The sequence below is a fragment of the Neopelma chrysocephalum genome, unplaced genomic scaffold, assembly GCF_003984885.1.
Source record: "Neopelma chrysocephalum unplaced genomic scaffold, ASM398488v2 Primary Assembly neopelma1_180, whole genome shotgun sequence".
Lineage (NCBI taxonomy): Eukaryota > Metazoa > Chordata > Aves > Passeriformes > Pipridae > Neopelma > Neopelma chrysocephalum.
The window spans coordinates 2,045,786-2,061,131 of record NW_020897842.1 but is presented as its reverse complement, the minus strand read 5'-3'; the positions used below and the strand labels follow the sequence as shown (position 1 = coordinate 2,061,131).

Below are 15,346 nucleotides of genomic sequence, written 5' to 3'. Positions count from 1 at the left end.
TGGCACGGCTACAGGGGCCACGGGCATGGCTACAGGGGCCACGGGCATGGCTACAGGGGCCACAGGCATGGCTACAGGGGCCACGGGCACGGCACAGCCATGAAGATCGCAGGCACGGACACAGTGCGGTCATGGAGAGCGTGGGCTCAGTCACGGGGCTGCAGGTAGGGCAGTGCCACGAGGACTGGCTGTGCCCACAGCCTGCGGGTGCAGGTCACGCTGCCGGCGGCGGGGCTGCCCTCGGGGCTGGGGAGTGGCTGTCCCGGCACTGGGGAGCAGAGGCCGCGCTGTGGGCAGGAGCAGCGCTGGCGGTGGGGAGCGGTGTCCGCGCCCACCCCGAAGCCCCAGGCGTGCCCGCCCCTGCTCTGCGCCCACCGCTCCCCTGCCCGCCGGGCCCTGCTCCCCGCGCTGGGCAGGGGGCTGCAGGGGGCTGCAGGGGGGTGCAGGGGGGTGCAGGGGGCTGCAGGGGGGTGCAGGGGGCTGCAGGGGGGTACAGGGGGATGCAGGGGGCTGCAGGCAGGGCGTGCCGGCAGGGCCGTGCCTCGGCGCTGACTCAGACGTGCCGCTGGCAGCCGGGGCTGCGGCAGCCGCCCTGCTCTGCGCTGGCGGCACTGCGCGGTTTCCAATCCGCCGGTGGCGGCGGGTTTAGCAGAAAATGATTCAGCTGCCGTAATCGGGGCCATCACGGCTGGGAAATCCAGCCCCCGGCGAGGAATCCCCTGGTTCCCTGCCCACACTGCCACCGCCGCGGCCCTCCCTGGCCCCTGCCCTGCCCGTGGAAGGGGTGTCAGCGCGGGCACCTCCTCGCCGCCCCCACCGGGGCTGCCTGGGCAGCGGGGCTGCCCTGCGGGTAGCACCTGGCACCCCGCGGGGAAGCCGTGACCTACTTTGGGACGCGCACACAGGGCGCGATAGCATCGGGGAGAGCGTGAGCCAGGCACGGCTTCCTCTCGGGGCGGAAATCACCTCCTCTGCGAGGGAGATAAACCCCAGGAAAGTTAAAGCTGGCAGAGTTAACCCCCCCCGCGCCTGGCTGCCGACGCCTCCCCGGACCTGCGATCCATGGCACCAGCAGCAGTGCGCCCGACTCCCCCGTCCCCATCCCCGGGGACACGGCAGGGCTCCTGTCGCCACAGGCGGTCGAGCTTCCCGGCACCACTCCCCAGCCAGCCTGGAAGCACCCTTTGCAGAGCACACGGGGGCACCTGACAGCAGCCATCTGGGCACAGGTTGTGGCAGGGTGGCCCCCGCAGGGCCAGCAGGAAGTGGGTTGCTCTTGTAGGGCGGGAAAGGCAGCACACAGGGGCTGCCACGGGGCATTCCCTGCCCTGGGGCAGCACACCCGCGCAGCTCAGGGGCACCAATCCAGCCATTCTGCCCTGCACAGGCACTGGTGTCCACGTGGTACTGGACCTGGCTCTGGCTCCAGTAGCCCATCATACGTGGCTGGGAGTGGAGCACGGTGTGAGGGCCATCCCCCTCGGGTCCACAGCTCCTGGGGCACCCTGGCTGCCCGCAGCCCTGCTCTCTCTTTGCCCACAGGTGATCCTGGCAGTGCTGGGGCTGGCAGCCAGCGAATCACAGCCCCCGGGGTGGCAGAACCACACCGAGCTGCGAGGACAGCGGGTCCTGGTGCAGTCACTCACCCGCCTGCGCAGACATGCCACCAGACGCCCCTGCCCTGCTGGCATGAACTGGATCGAGAGTACTCACCAGTGCTGTCGCCAGTGTCCTGCAGGTGAGCACTGCCTGGCCCGTGTGGCGTGGCATGGCACACTGTGGCAACAGAAGGTGTGTTACCCCATGTGGCCATGCTTCCTGTCACTCCGCTGTCCCTGCAGGGACATACCTGCACAAGCCCTGCACAAGCCGTGACGAACGTGTTTGCAATCCCTGTCCCATCGGCACCTTCCGCTCCCAGCCCAACACCTTGACAGAGTGCCAGGCTTGCTATGAGTGTGACCGACAAGGTGAGCTGGGATCACACCGTGCCATGCTGTGCCATGCAGCGCAGTGCTGTGCCACTCACTGCCTGCTTTCTGCAGCTTTCCAGAGTGTTCTGAGCAACTGCTCAGCCACCAGCAACGTCGCCTGTGGCTGTGAGCCCGGATACTTCCGTGCCTGCTTTGAACCGAGCTGCAGCGAGTTCTCATGTCGGAAGTGCCAGCCCTGCACTGGGCGCCTCATCCAGCGGCCCTGTGAGTGCTGCCGGCCGACCCACTGGCTGTGCCACCTCTGGCTGTGCCACCCTCCCTCATGCCCACCCTCTCTCCAGGCTCAGGGACTGAGGACACACTCTGTGACAGCAGCTGCAAGCCTGACTTCTACACGGAGGGCGACGAGTGCCGGCCGTGCCCCACGTAAGCACTGACCCTCACTGTGTCCCAGCTGGGGACAGGTGTGGGGCCTGTGGCATGGCACAGCATGGTGCCCATGGCTCCCCTCTCCTTGCAGGAGCACCCTGGACACGTGCAGCAAAGAGTGCCAGCAAGTGTGTGGCAGCAGCAGCAGTGGCCAAGGTACGGGGTGATGGGGCTGGGGGTGGTGGTGTGGGGTCGTCGTGCCGGATGGTTGATGGGAACACTCCTGCTCCTCCTCGCAGACTCTGGTCTGGAGTACATTCTGCTGGGACTCACCGGGCCCCTCTTCCTGGGTGCCCTTGCCATCTACCGCAAGAGGAAGAGGCTCCGGCACGATGCCCTGGCACCCGGTCCCCTGCCCACGGCACAGGCAGGCACCTCCATGGCTGGGGCTGTGGCCGCACCGTGGTGCCAGTTCAGTGTCCCGGGGTGGAACAGCCTGTGCTGGACCCAGCCGTGCTCCCCACAGGGGACAGATCGTGCCACTGCCACGGTGAGGCAGAGCCCCAAGCACCAGGCCCTGCTGTGTGAGCGGCCCAGCGAGGAGGGGGAGCCCTCTGCCCCCCCGGAGCCCCGCAGTGCCCTGCTGCAGGGCAGCCAGCTCTACGCTGTCATCGACGCAGTGCCAGTACGGCGTTGGAAGGAGTTCATGCGGATGCTGGAGCTGCGGGAGGCGGAGATTGAGCTGGTGGAGCTGGAGGTGGCCCACATCCGTGACCAGCAGTACGAGATGCTGAAGCGCTGGTGCCAGCAGACCAGCGCCACGCTGGACCGCGTCTTTGCTGCGCTGGAGCGCATGGAGCTGGCCGGCTGTGCCGAGGCACTGCGCCAGAGCCTGCCAGCGGGGCCCTAGCCCCCAGCATCACCCCATGGCACAGGGAGGTCCTGGCACCTTCACACCTCACCGGGCGCCTCTGCCGTGCCATACCCCTAAGTATTGTTACTTATGCCGTGTAGACATTTTATGTCACTTTTATGTCCCCTTCCTACCCACTGGCCCCCTCTATTTATGTCCCCCTGCTCCCAGAGCTAGGAGGGACCCCACGCCCCAGCAGGTCGGCTGCCTGGCCACTCGCGGGACGAGGGGGCACCGAGCCCACTGTAAACCCATGGGACAGTTCTCAAGGCTGCCCGCTGCCGGGCGTGCCTGCGCTCACCCCAATAAAGTGGCGTGTTTTCCATCGGCCAGCCCCCTCTCTTCCTCGCAGGGCTGCACCAGCAGGGCACCGAGGCACTGCTGACCTCAGGGCCACCACTGGTGACGTGGCCACCACAGGTGACGGGCGATGCGTGTGCTGGCAGAGGTGCAGGTGGTGTGGGTGATGGGGATGATTGTGGTGCTGTGGACGAGGGGGGCAGCGCAGTGGGCAAGCGTGGTATTGGGGCAGGGGTGGTGTGGGCAGCCCCAGGAAGGCGAGGGGCACTGCTGGCGAGATTTATAGTTTTAATTGCTGGAAAGGCAGGTGGTCTGAGTGGAGATGAGCCGGGAGCCAGCCTCGAGCGGCTCTGGAGGGGCAGGAGTGGGGCTGAGCGTGCTGCAACAGCGAGCAGTGCCAGTGGGGAGTGCGGGGAGCTGGGCAGCACGGCGAGCCCAGCCACAGCGGCCGAGCTGGGCAGCGCACAAGGAGCCGCGTGCCCTACCCCACGGCAACTCACTTTGCAAAGGGCAGCACAGGGTGGTGGTGGGCTGGCGACAGTGGGATGGGGACTACGGGTGCCTGGGGAGGTGGTGGGGGCTCCTCTGGGTTGGGATATGTGGCCATCCATGGCGGGAGGAGGGTGCCGAGGCATATCGTGGTCCGTGGGGGGACCTGCTGGCCTCCTCCCGCCGCGAAGAGCCAGGCGTGGCGTGGCTAGTGCTTGGCTATGTCCCCCTTCTTGAGGATGATCTGTCGCTGCCAGGGCGCCAGCTTTGTCTCATCGTACCCAAGAGTCCTTAGCTTTTCCGACTGCTCCTTCTCCTTCTCCTCCTCCTCCCGCTTCAGCTTCTCCTGCTCTTTCCTGCTCAGCAGTGGAGGGCACGGGGCGCCACGGTCACCAGAGCCGCCGGAGCCACCGTGCCCACCCGCCCAGGGAAGGGGCTTGCGGCACTCACCGTTTCTGCTCCCTGTGAAAGCAAAGGGAAGAGCGGGGTTAGCAGAGCTGCAGGAGTGACCAGTGGGTGCGACATCCCCCGGCCCCAGCTCACCTCTCTTCCTCCAGCTTCTTACGCAGGATGTCCCTCCTCCAGGCTGGCATGCTGGCCAGACGCGCCTCCTCCTCCTTCTCCTGCAATAGACAGCTGTGTTACTGGCACTGCTGGGAGCCCACCCTCGCTACCGGTACCATGGGGCCACAGCATCGTCCTGGTGCGTGACATCACGTCCTTCTGGCAGCTGGGCTGAGCCACACTCCTGGCACGGTGCTGGTGGGGTTGGCCAGCACGCAGCTCGCCGACGCGGCCCTCGCTGCCTGCCCTCCACCGGCGCGGGGAGGAGGAAGGAGCGTGTGGCGTGGCCAGCCCTTGCAGCACACCACAGCTTTATTGCACGACACGCGGGGGCCCACACTGCCCCAGCACCACAAACGCCACACCAGAGGGGAGCGCAGCCCCGCTGCTGCATCTCCCACACAACACACAGCCACGGCAAGCAGCACACCGCAACCTCGGCCCGGGGCCGCGCAGAACAACACCCGGCCCTCCGCCAAGCCGAGCTGCACCACGGCACCGCCAGAGCCACAGAGGCAGCTGAGCACACCCGGGCACCAGGTCCTGCTGCTCACAGCTGCCCCCTGAGCCTGCTCCTCCCACCCATGCCACACCGCTGGTACAGCCCACAGCATCCTGCTGGGCTCAGGTGTCAGACATCTCTGCCTCCTTCTCCTTCCAAAAGGAGAAGCTGCGGTCGATGAAGCGGCAGACATCCTCCTCGCTGAACTCGCCCAGCTCTGGCACCAGCACCGGCACTGCTGCCACCTGCCCTTCTGGGGCCACCGGGGGTGGTTCTGGCAGGCTCTCTGCTGCTGCCACAGGGTTATCCCCAAAAAACTCCTGCACAAGGTCCTCAAAGCCATCAAGCCAGTGGCGGTGGCCAGCCTCGACCTGCTCCAGCACAGTGCGGTGGAAACGGCGGACGCGGTGCCAGCTGTGGCTGCCCAGGCGGTCGAACATCTCATAGCAGAGGAGGTGACGGAAGCGCCGCTCCTCGGGGCTGAGTGGCATCTCCAGCAGCTGGAAGTAGCCCAGCATGAAGAGGTCGAGTGGGAGGCTGTCGTGGGGCATGGGCGAGCCACCGACGTGGGGCAGGAAGTGCTGGGGCCAGTACAGCACCGTGGTGCGGCTCAGCCGCCGGATCTGACGCCCCGGCACTCGGCGGGCGACGCTCCTCCAGCGGGCCAGCAGCCGCCCTGCCGCCGGCCGCCGCCTCCCTGGCCGCCGCGGCCGCTCCTCCCCAGGCACTGCCGCAAGTGCCCGCTTCTTCCAGTGCTCCAGGAAGAGGAAGACGGCACGCTCTTTGCACCCCTTGGTGTGTTTGCGTGGGCTGCTCGGCTCTGGCAGTGCTGGTCTGCTCCGCCGCAATGCCCCATCCCCGTACTCCTCCTCCAGGATGGGTTGGCGGGTGCTGCCAGGCGGCTGCACCCTCTTGCGCTTGGTGACCCTGGGGAGGGGTTGGGGGGGCCCCCCCGGCCCCTCGTAGTTGGCCTTGAGGCTGCGGACAGAGACGCCGCAGCCCAGGATCTCACGCCGAGCATCGTGCCGGGCGCCGGGGCTGCCCCCTGCCCCCCCTGTGCCAGGGCCCTCCTGGCCTCTCAGAGTGGCCGGTGGCACGGCCATGCTCCTCGGCAGCGTGGGGGACTGGCTGCTGTGGGCAGGCACGTCCTCACGGGCGAGGGCAAAATGCCGGGGTGGCGGGGTGGCGGACCGTGGCACAAATGGTGGCAGCTCCTCCTCTGGCCGCCCCGGCAGCGGCTGCCTTGGCTGCACCTCGTGCATCACCCGCAGGCTCCCCAGCTGCCTCTCCAGGTGCCGCATGTCCTCCTCCCGCGTCAGCTGCCCGGCAGGTCCTGGCGTGCCCCCGCGGGCAGGTGGCCCGCGCCGGCACAGCGGCGGTGACTGGCTCCCGGGCTGCGGCGGGAAAGAGGGCAAAGGGGCTCTTGAGGCTGTGCCACATGCGCTTCGTGCCACCACCACCATGTGTGGCATCCCCAGGTGTGATGCCCCTGCATGCAGGTGGGGCGGTCCCCCCCAGACCCCAGAGCTGGAGGCGAAGCCACACACACCATTTCACCAGGTCCTGAGCTGCTTGGGCCATGCCCACGCCGCGCTTGCCGCCGCAGCACGTGGGACCCCCCTACCTTGCGCCGCTGCTCCTCTTCCTCCTGCATGCGGAGCTGCAGCTTGCGCACCATCACCTGCCGCTTCCACTCGGGAATGGGCCGGCCCTGCTCGTCCTGGCTCGGCACCAGCGCCTCTACCTCCACTGCTGCCCCAGCACCTGCTGCTGGCACTGGTGAGCTCCCGTTTAGCACCGGCTCTGGCGAGCCCCCTGCCAGGCAACGTGGTGGCCCGGCAGCCTCGGGGGTGGCTGGTGGGGTGGGCGTCCTGGTGGGTGATGGGGAGGACACTGGCGACTCTGCCTGTGGAAGGAGGGAGGGAGGGTGGTGGGCACTTGCCATGCTGTGCGGCACCGTGCCACTGGCTCCCCAGGCCCCCCTCACCACCTACGTTGGCCCCTGCCTGGCCGCTGCCGGAGAAGACAGTGGTGAAACCTTTACTCTGTGGAGTCGGCTTGAGGCTCTTCCCAGCCTTGATCTCGGCCAGCAGCTCTGAGTTGTCACCGGTGGGGGACATCATGTTGAAGGACTTCGTGCCTAAGAGGAGGCAGAATGAGCAGTAAGTGCCCTGCCAGCAGCAGCTACCGTCCCCCTGAATCCCCTATCTGTTTTCAGGGCACAGGGGTGGAGGGGTGTTTGCCCCCCCACCATCCAGGAGCCCCTGGGACCTCGTTGAGCAGCGTCTCGACACCCAGATCACCGAGCCCATAGGAACAGCTCCATGTCATCCAACTCCTGGGTCCATGGGACCCCACTGGAGCAGCCCCCCAGCACTCAACAGCCTGTCATCCTAGCTCCCCAGACCCATAAGACCAGCACTCCAACACCAGCTTACTGTGTCCATGGCACCCTGCTGGAGCAGCACCCCAGCACACCAACACCCAGCTCCTGCAGCCCCAGCACAGCCCCAGCCCCGAGTGCCACCCCTGGCACTGCAGAACAGCCCCTACGCTCCCCTGCAGCCCCCAGCAGCGACGCACCGGCAGCCCAAGACAGCCCCACTGCCAGCCTGGAGCCCGAAGGGCTGCGTGGCACCAGCACCCTGAGGATGCTCATGCCACTGCTCGTGCCACCCGCACTGCGAGCACCCACCGTCTGTGCCAGCCATGCGTGCGTCCCTAGCAGCCCATGGTGCCGTGCCAAGGCAAAGCCCCTTCCCCGCAGCCGGTGCCCGCAGCTCGCCCCGCTCGGCTGCACCACGCCGGGGCCAGAGGGCTGCGGGTGCTGAGGGCCCAGCGGGGCACGCACGCTGCCATCCAGCGCCGGCTGAAACCCCCCGGCCCCAGGAGCCGGCGCTAATAAAGCGGGTGCCGAGCGATGGCCAAGCCCGCCGGCTGTGGTCAGCAGCGGGGGAGCGGCCGGTGCGCTCACGTGGCGGGGTCACGCTGGCCGGCTGAGCGCAAACAAAGGCCCTCTGTGTGCGGGGCCGCGGGGGCCGTGGGGCCCCGGCTGCCTGCCCGGCCCTGCCAGCCCTGCCCGGTGGCTTCGGCAGCCCCGCGCCAGCGCCGGCCTCCCGCGTGGCACCGCTGGCCACCGACGCGCAGAGAGGGTTTGGCAGCAGGAGGGCTGCGGGCAGTCACTGGCCCCAGCAGCCGTCAATGTCCTGTGGCTGCAGCACGGGACAGTGCCAGGCCAGGCCCCTCTGGCTGTGCCCCGCTCCAGGGCACCCCCTGAGCAGGGAGGAGCGCGGGGCCGCGGTACTTACTCTTCATCTGCCTGAGCGCCTTTCCTCCTAGGGAGAGAAGCAGAGAGGCGGCGCAGGGCACGTGGCAGAGGAAGGATTTGGCCACCGCGAGACAAGAGAGAAGAGAAGCGGCCAGCAGTGAGAGCAGGAAGGGGCGAGCGGGCGTGAGGGCCCCCGCGCCGACACCGGAGGAGAGAAGGACAGAAAGGCCATCAGGAGCCACACGGCCAGAGTGCCACAGGAGGAGATGTGCCAAGGTGGCTGGTGCCACGGTGCAGCCAATGGGACAGTGCCCGAGATCACTCCCCGTGCCCACTCCTGACCCCGCCACTTACTTCCTGTGGAGGAGGAGGAGCGGCGGGGGCCGGCGGGGGTCTCGGCCTGCGGGGGTGGCGGTGGGGGCGTCGGGCAGGCGTTGTCGGGCAGTGGTGGGGGTGGCGGTGGGGGTGGCAGCTCGGCACTGGGCTTGCCCTCCCCGTTGCGCATGGTGTCCGCCGAGATGGGGGATGCCTGGGGGAAAGCACAGGCGGGCGTCGCGTGGCGCCGGTGCCAGTGAGCCGTGCACGGGCTCGTGGCACAGGGCTCACCTCTTCGCTGTGCGCCATTCGACGGGGGCCGGGCTGCTCGGCCGCAACGTGCCCCAGGTGCTTGTAGTAGTCACCGGTGCTCGGCTGTTTGCCGAAATTCCTCGATCGCCTGCTGGAGTCAGCCCTGCGCAGACCCTCGGGACTGGTGTCACGCGATGCCAGCTGCAACGGGGAGCACACCTCAGCACTGCTGTGCCTGGCTGTGACCATGGGGCAGAGCCGTGGCGGAGCAGGGCTGTGCCAGCAGTGGCTGTGGGGCAGATGCAGGGCTGGTGGGGAGGGCAGATGCGTGCCCAGGGTCTGCTCTGCACACGGCTGTACCGGCGCTGCATGCCACGGTGACAGTGTGTGGCATCAGTGCCTGGCACTGTGACCCCTTAGCCTGTGCCCAGAATCCTGGCTGAGCCTCCCCTGGGATAACCCCCTGGGAACAGGAGTGCGGAGCCTCAGCCCCGCGGATTACCGGGAGCTTATCCCGCGCGGGGCTGGGGCCCGTTTCCAAACTTCCCTCTGAACAGGGCTCTCAGGCAGTGCAGCCTCGGCTCACCCCGCTGCATTCCACAGCGGCTTTGCGGGTCGTGCTGCTGCCGAGTGCCGGCACTGCAGGGGGCCGTGCCTGTTCCCTGGGTTTGGGGTGCCACAGCAGCGCGGCCCTGCTCCCCTTGCCGGGGGCCCCACTATCTGCATTTCCCCATGAGCCACCTCCACCCATGGCATTTTCACGGCGAGCCCAGGTGCTTGCTGCCGCTGCCAGCCCCAGCTAAGTCAACAAGTGCCAGCTTGGTGTTTCCTGCTCCAGCTGCCATGGGCGCTGTGCCAAGCCCGGCTCCCACTCCAGCAGCCCCAGCCCCGGTCTAGCACAAGGGTCCGTGCCATCCAGCCCCATTGTGTGGAGAACCCACACTGCTCTGGCACTGCTCTGGCACACGCCTGCACCTCCCCAGGACAGCCCATTACCCTGGTAAGCGCTGAGGAGCCAGGGCTGTGCACAATGAGCACTATGGAATCCCGAGTCCCCCATGCACGTGGCACACACTGCTCCACTGAGCCCCCCACCCCATATTCCCCATCCCCTGAGCTGCTGGGCTTTGCCAGTGCCCTGGCCATGGGGCTGTGGCCGTGCACAGGAATCCCATCCCCGGTGGGGTGGTGAGAACCATGGTAGGGGGTCAGAGCAACCCTGAGCCTACTGCATCCCTATGACCCCCAGCCCGCCATGGGGGCTGCACCCCTCTTACCTGTGCACGCCTGGCTGAGCCTTCTCAGCTCCTGGCAGCACTGGCTGTGCCACCCGACACCTGTGGCGCGGGTGACACTGGAGCCGACCGCTCGGGTTACCGCCCGCGCCGCTGCCCACGCCCAGCTCGGCGTGGTGCTGGTGGCACTGCCGGGGCTGCATGGGCGCGGCTGCCATGGCACGGTGCTGCCAGGTGCTCCGGCCAGCACAGTGTTTGAATGGGGCTGCCCAGTGCCACAGAGCCACCAAAGCCTCGCTGGCTCCCTTGCTGCTGGTTGCACCCCAGGCCCCCCAGTGTGTGTGCCAGTGTCGCAGGCATGTGGCCTTTAGCTGAGACTGTCCCCTCCCGGTGCAGGCAACAGCTCCTCAGAGAGGATGGGTGCCTGGTGGCATGTCCCCCCCCGAGCTGTGCATGGGACACGGTGCAGGGCACACCGTGCACGGGGCCGTACCTCTCGGCGCAGCGCCTGGCTCTCCACGTGCCGCAGGTTGTTCTTGGCCCGCACGTAGATGTCAGCAGTGTGGGGGGCGGTGGGGGGTGCGGGTGCAGGGTAGCCAGGAGGTGGGGGGGGTGGCCGGGTGGTGGGGGGTGGGGGAGGTGGTGGGGGGAAGTCAGGGGGTGGCGGCGGAGGGGGGCCCTCGCCTGCTGGGCCCCGGCCCCGCGGCCGCGTCTCAGGGTCCAGCATGTCCATGTACGCCTGCATGTCCGCCAGCGCCGGCTCAGGCACCCCTGCGCAGGGCAGGGGGTCAGGGGGGGCTGGTCCCACGCCCCCCGCCCCGCGCCCTCCGGCCCCGCACTCACGGGCGGCAGGGGCCCCGGGGGGGCCGCCCCTCTTCTCCCCGGTGCTGGACTGGCTGGAGTGGCAGGAGTCGTAGTTGGAGAGGGTGCTGGCAGGGGAGCCCACCTCGAAGCGCGCCTGGGGCGCCGATGCCGTGGTGTTGGGCGATGACATGCCCGAGTCGGGCTGCCGGCACTCCCCATCTGCTGAGGGGTCTCGCGACAGCACGCGGTGCTCCACGCTCTGCTGGCACAGCCCTGGGGTCAGGCAGCAGGGCAGGGGCAGCGGGGCCCTGTGTGCTCCCCGTGTGCTTCCCACACTCTCGGCCCTGGGTGCTGCCATACCATGTTCTCCACGGTGCGCAGGTACTGGGCGCAGTGGCTGTGGCCATTGTAGTCGGCGAGGTCGGCCGCCGTGTAGCCATCCTGGTCACGGATGCTGAGGTCGGCACCGTTCACCACCAGGATCTGGCAGCACTGGGGAGAGTGGGGGGGCATGACAGGGCCGGTGGGAAGCCCCCCCTTGCCCTGACATCCCACTGGCCACCAGCACCCACCTCCAGCTCGCCGTTCTCGGCAGCGTCGTGCAGCGGCGTGCCACCCCAGCTGTCCGTGGTGATCTCCCCGCCGTGCAGCAGCAGCCAGCTCAGCACCTTGGCGTGGCCACGGCTGGCAGCAAAGTGCATGGCTGTGGCCCCCTCAGCGTCCCGCTCCGACAGACTCACCGTCGTGAAGCTCATCTGCGTGGGCAGGCGGGCTGAGCGCTTGTGTGGTGAGCCCCACGCCGTGCCACCACAACGTGCCGCCGTGCCGCGCCCCGGCAGCGCTTACCAGCCACACGATGACAGTGTTGTGGCCCATCTGGGCAGCGGCGTGCAGCGGGGTCATGCCATCGTGGGCGCGCGCGTGGGGGTCAGCCCCACAATCCTGCACCAGGTACTGGATGATCTCCAGGTGGCCTTCCTGGCAGGCGAGGTACAGCGGGGTAGCCCCCGTCTTGGTCTGGGCACTCAGCGTGCTGCAAACGGGGCACAGCGCCCGTCACCTGTGGCCACTGACATCGGCAGCGCTGGGACGGGGGGGTGCAGGATGCAGGGACATGGGAACACGTGGGACACAAGGGACACGGAGGGTACAGGAGGCACAGCTGGGGGCAGGCAGGGCAGTGCTCGGGCGGTTCCCCGTGGGTCCCCATGCTGTGACGGCGGCTGCAGCTGCAGCGGGAGGTCACTAAGTTAATCAGCCTGCTTAGGCTAAGCTCCTTCCTCCGGCTGTTTTTGGACACTGCAATTTAGTCGTATTTTAGAGTAAGCAGCTTAGGCAGCACCGGCCGTGGAGCTGGTGGGGAAAGGCCAACCTGCACCACGGTGCTGCCCAGCCCTGCTGCCCCCTGGCAGCCCCACTGCACTGGCAGTCCCTTGTCCCAAATTGCGCAGCCTGAATCGCACAGCCCGACTCCCGCATCCCAAATCCCTTACCCTGCATCCCACATCCCATCGCCCTGTATCCTGCATCTACATCCCACATCCTACATCCTGCCTCCCCACCCTGCAGGAAGCTGTTTTATTAAGTGCTCCATAAAAAAACCTGTTGAATATTTAAAAAAGGAAGAGCAATAAATACTCTGGTCTGTTATCACAACGATCGCAGGCCCTTAATAATTGATCCCTGTAACTGTGAGACAGGCTGTGGCCAGCGCTACCTTCCCACTGTGCTGTGCCATGCCATGCCATGCCGTGCCATGCCACAGTTCAGTAGTGCTGGGCTGGCACACCACTGGGTTCTCCCCAAGCAGGGACTGGGGATGAGGCTGGGGTGGTGGCAGTCTGGGGTGCAAGGGACAGTGGGAGCACAGGCACACAGTCAGTCCCTGATTGGCTTTTCCCACTAATTGGGAAGGGGTTAAGCCAATTGGGCAGCACCAGTAAACTGCTTTGCCAGATGGCTGAGACCCCATGCTGGGCCACCGGCTGCCAGAGACCCTCTGGGCTGGTGTGAAGGTGGGCTGGGAGCGCCAGCATCCTGCGGCGGCACTGGGGATTGGATTTCGCAGCTGTAATGGAGCCTCTGGGCAGGCACAGGGAGCAGGGCCAGCCCTAAATAATTCAGGGGGAAGGCGGTGACAGCAATGAAGGAACCCTGACAAGAAGTGTGAAAGCCAACGCCAGCACTGCGCCACACCGGGGCTGACACAGCGAGCACCGAGCGGGAGCATTGGCTGGGCTGGGGCTGCAAGAGTTAATCCCAGAGGTGCTCAGGGCTAAGCTGGCACACCTGGGGCAAGGGGATAAAGAGCCAAGGCTGGGGCTGGGGCAGCTCTGGCCACTGAGTGCCATGGGATGTAGGGATCCCTCGATGGGCTCTGTGGCCCTGCCTGGAAGGGATGAGGGAGTCTGGGGTACCCAGGGACAGAGGGGTGCTGAACCCTGGTTCAACTCTGTTGCCTCTGGAGCACCCTGGATGTGGGGAAGCTGTGCAACCCCTTTCATCTGCAGCCCTGGAGCCTGCCAGGGACAGCATGGAGCAACAGCGCATCCCCCCGGCTCCATTTTGGCCAGGTCTGTGGGTTATTTCTAGTGGCCTCTGCCCACTGTAGGAAATCGGATTAGGGGCCACCTAATCACCTGCTGCAGCCTCGTAGCCAGGCCTGGCACCACGGGTCCAATGGGCTGCTGTGCCTCGTAGCCCAGAGGACCAGCTTGGCTCCAGATACTGCTCAGGAGCCAAAGCAGAGATGCTGCCGTAGTGAAGCCGTCTGAGTGGGGCTGCCACGTCCAGCAATGCCCGGGGCCCTGGGCATGCGGAAAGGTTGTCTCGTGCGGGAGCAGCCTCTCCTCGGCGGGCAGCCTAATCCATTTACATAACAGCAGGCAGACAAAGGCGGCTGTGTTATCGCCCTGCGCCAGGGGCCCAGAAGCCGACTCAGTGGCCGGTAGCAATATTTCTGCCAGCGCTCGCCGCTCTTCTCCTCACCCTTTCTTTCTGGGCCATAAAGAAGGTGCAGCTGACTGCCCGGCCTGATAACTCGGCCGCATTGCCCTTGGAGCTGGAGGATGTGGGCGGCTGCAGCATTCATCCCCAGTGCTGGCACCCTGCCCAGCGGCTGGAGGGAGGGATGGGGCAGCAGTGGGTACCCCAGTCTCCCACTAGCCCCTCTCCTGAAGGTGAGTGCCAAGCCTCCAGCAGAGCCCTTGTCGCTAGCAGCAGTGGGGGCTGTTACCTGGGGCAGTGTCCCAAGAGGAGTCGCAGGGAAGGGAAATCCCCTTTGGCCGCGGCGTAGTGGACGGGCAGTGCTCCTGTGTTGGTGGCTGCCATGGGGTCACTGCCTCCGAAGCGGAGGAGCCAGTCGATCACCTCATGGTGACCGAAGCGGGCTGCCAGGTGTAGGATGGTGGCACCGGAGTTGTCTGTGTCCTGCAGGAGGAAGCAGGATGGCTGTGGGCACCAGGGACCCAAGCACCTCCAGCAAGGGAGTGTATGTGGGGCTGGGCACAGCGGGCAGCTGTGGGGCATCCCTCAGCCAGGAGCTGGTCTCGGAAGGGTGGGCTGGCCAGGATGGAGCAGTGCCAGAGTGGGGGCACAGGGCATTGGAGGGACCAAGGGACCAGCGTGTCTGCCCTCCATCAGGGCCTGCGTCTGTACACAGCGAGTGCGGCACAAAGCCCTCCTTGTTCTGCCGGCGGCGGAGCCCCTGCCCGCAGGCAAGTCGCCGCCGAGCCCCGCTGTGCCGCCGACCCGTCCGCCCTCCACGCTCGGTGGGGCGCGGGCAGAGCTGGCCCCTGGCCAGGAGGTCGCCGATGCTTGCTGACCCCGTCCTTCTCGTTTAATCCCCGCTCCCAACCCCGCCGCCGCCCGCTCTTCCTCCGGCCGTCACATGTCGTTAACTCTCGGCCGGCCCCGGGGCAAGCCGCTTACCGCCCCGGGCCGCCGTTGTGTAACCCCGGGAGGGGGCGGCAGCCCCGGGGAATCTGCGCTGCCCTCGGGGCTGAGCACCCCCTGGATGCCGGGGGCTCTCCGGGTCCGTCGGATGCCGCCGGGCCGTCCGGCAGGGCCGTGCCCGTGCAGAGCTGGGGGCACCACGCGCGGCCGTCTCCCCGCAGCCGCCGCTACCCACGCGGAACCGCGGAACGTCTCCCCGGCCGCCCCCCGCCGCCCCCCGCGACCCCGCTCGCACCTGCACGCCGCAGCCCCCCTGCGTGAGCAGCCACTGGAGACAGGCGAGGTTGCCGGTGGCGGCGGCGTCGTGGGCCGGCGTGGCCCCGTTGCGCGCCCGCGCGTCCCCGCGGAGCGCGGCCTCGGCCGCCAGGTACCGGAGGCAGGCGAGGCGGCCGGCGCGGGCGGCGTGGTGCGCGGGGGAGGCGCCCAGGGCGTCCCGCAGCCCCGGCC

At 67.6% G+C, this 15,346-nt stretch overlaps 2 protein-coding genes across 2 annotated transcripts in view; one reads left to right on the top strand and one right to left on the bottom strand.

The window, feature by feature from the left end:
- Positions 1-131: 131 nt before the first annotated feature.
- TNFRSF25 (TNF receptor superfamily member 25) lies at positions 132-3,679 on the top strand. The gene is made up of 8 exons (XM_027702115.1): positions 132-164; positions 990-1,229; positions 1,543-1,738; positions 1,842-1,970; positions 2,046-2,198; positions 2,276-2,360; positions 2,455-2,519; positions 2,603-3,679. Exons 1-8 carry the CDS (start codon positions 132-134, stop codon positions 3,211-3,213), a joined length of 1,512 nt encoding a protein of 503 aa, XP_027557916.1. The 3' UTR covers positions 3,214-3,679.
- A 1,514-nt stretch (positions 3,680-5,193) lies between these two features.
- The window catches only part of ESPN (espin), an 11,475-nt gene continuing 1,322 nt past the window's right edge, over positions 5,194-15,346 (bottom strand). Inside the window, exons 2-14 of the mRNA XM_027702114.1 lie at positions 15,135-15,342; positions 14,181-14,374; positions 11,792-11,978; positions 11,518-11,700; positions 11,306-11,437; positions 10,985-11,204; positions 10,635-10,912; positions 8,946-9,107; positions 8,694-8,868; positions 8,380-8,406; positions 7,066-7,211; positions 6,681-6,977; positions 5,194-6,465 (exon numbers count right to left, since the gene is read on the bottom strand). Of these exons, the coding sequence (XP_027557915.1) occupies positions 5,194-6,465; positions 6,681-6,977; positions 7,066-7,211; positions 8,380-8,406; positions 8,694-8,868; positions 8,946-9,107; positions 10,635-10,912; positions 10,985-11,204; positions 11,306-11,437; positions 11,518-11,700; positions 11,792-11,978; positions 14,181-14,374; positions 15,135-15,342 (3,481 nt within the window). The remainder of the gene's footprint in view (positions 6,466-6,680; positions 6,978-7,065; positions 7,212-8,379; positions 8,407-8,693; positions 8,869-8,945; positions 9,108-10,634; positions 10,913-10,984; positions 11,205-11,305; positions 11,438-11,517; positions 11,701-11,791; positions 11,979-14,180; positions 14,375-15,134; positions 15,343-15,346) is intronic.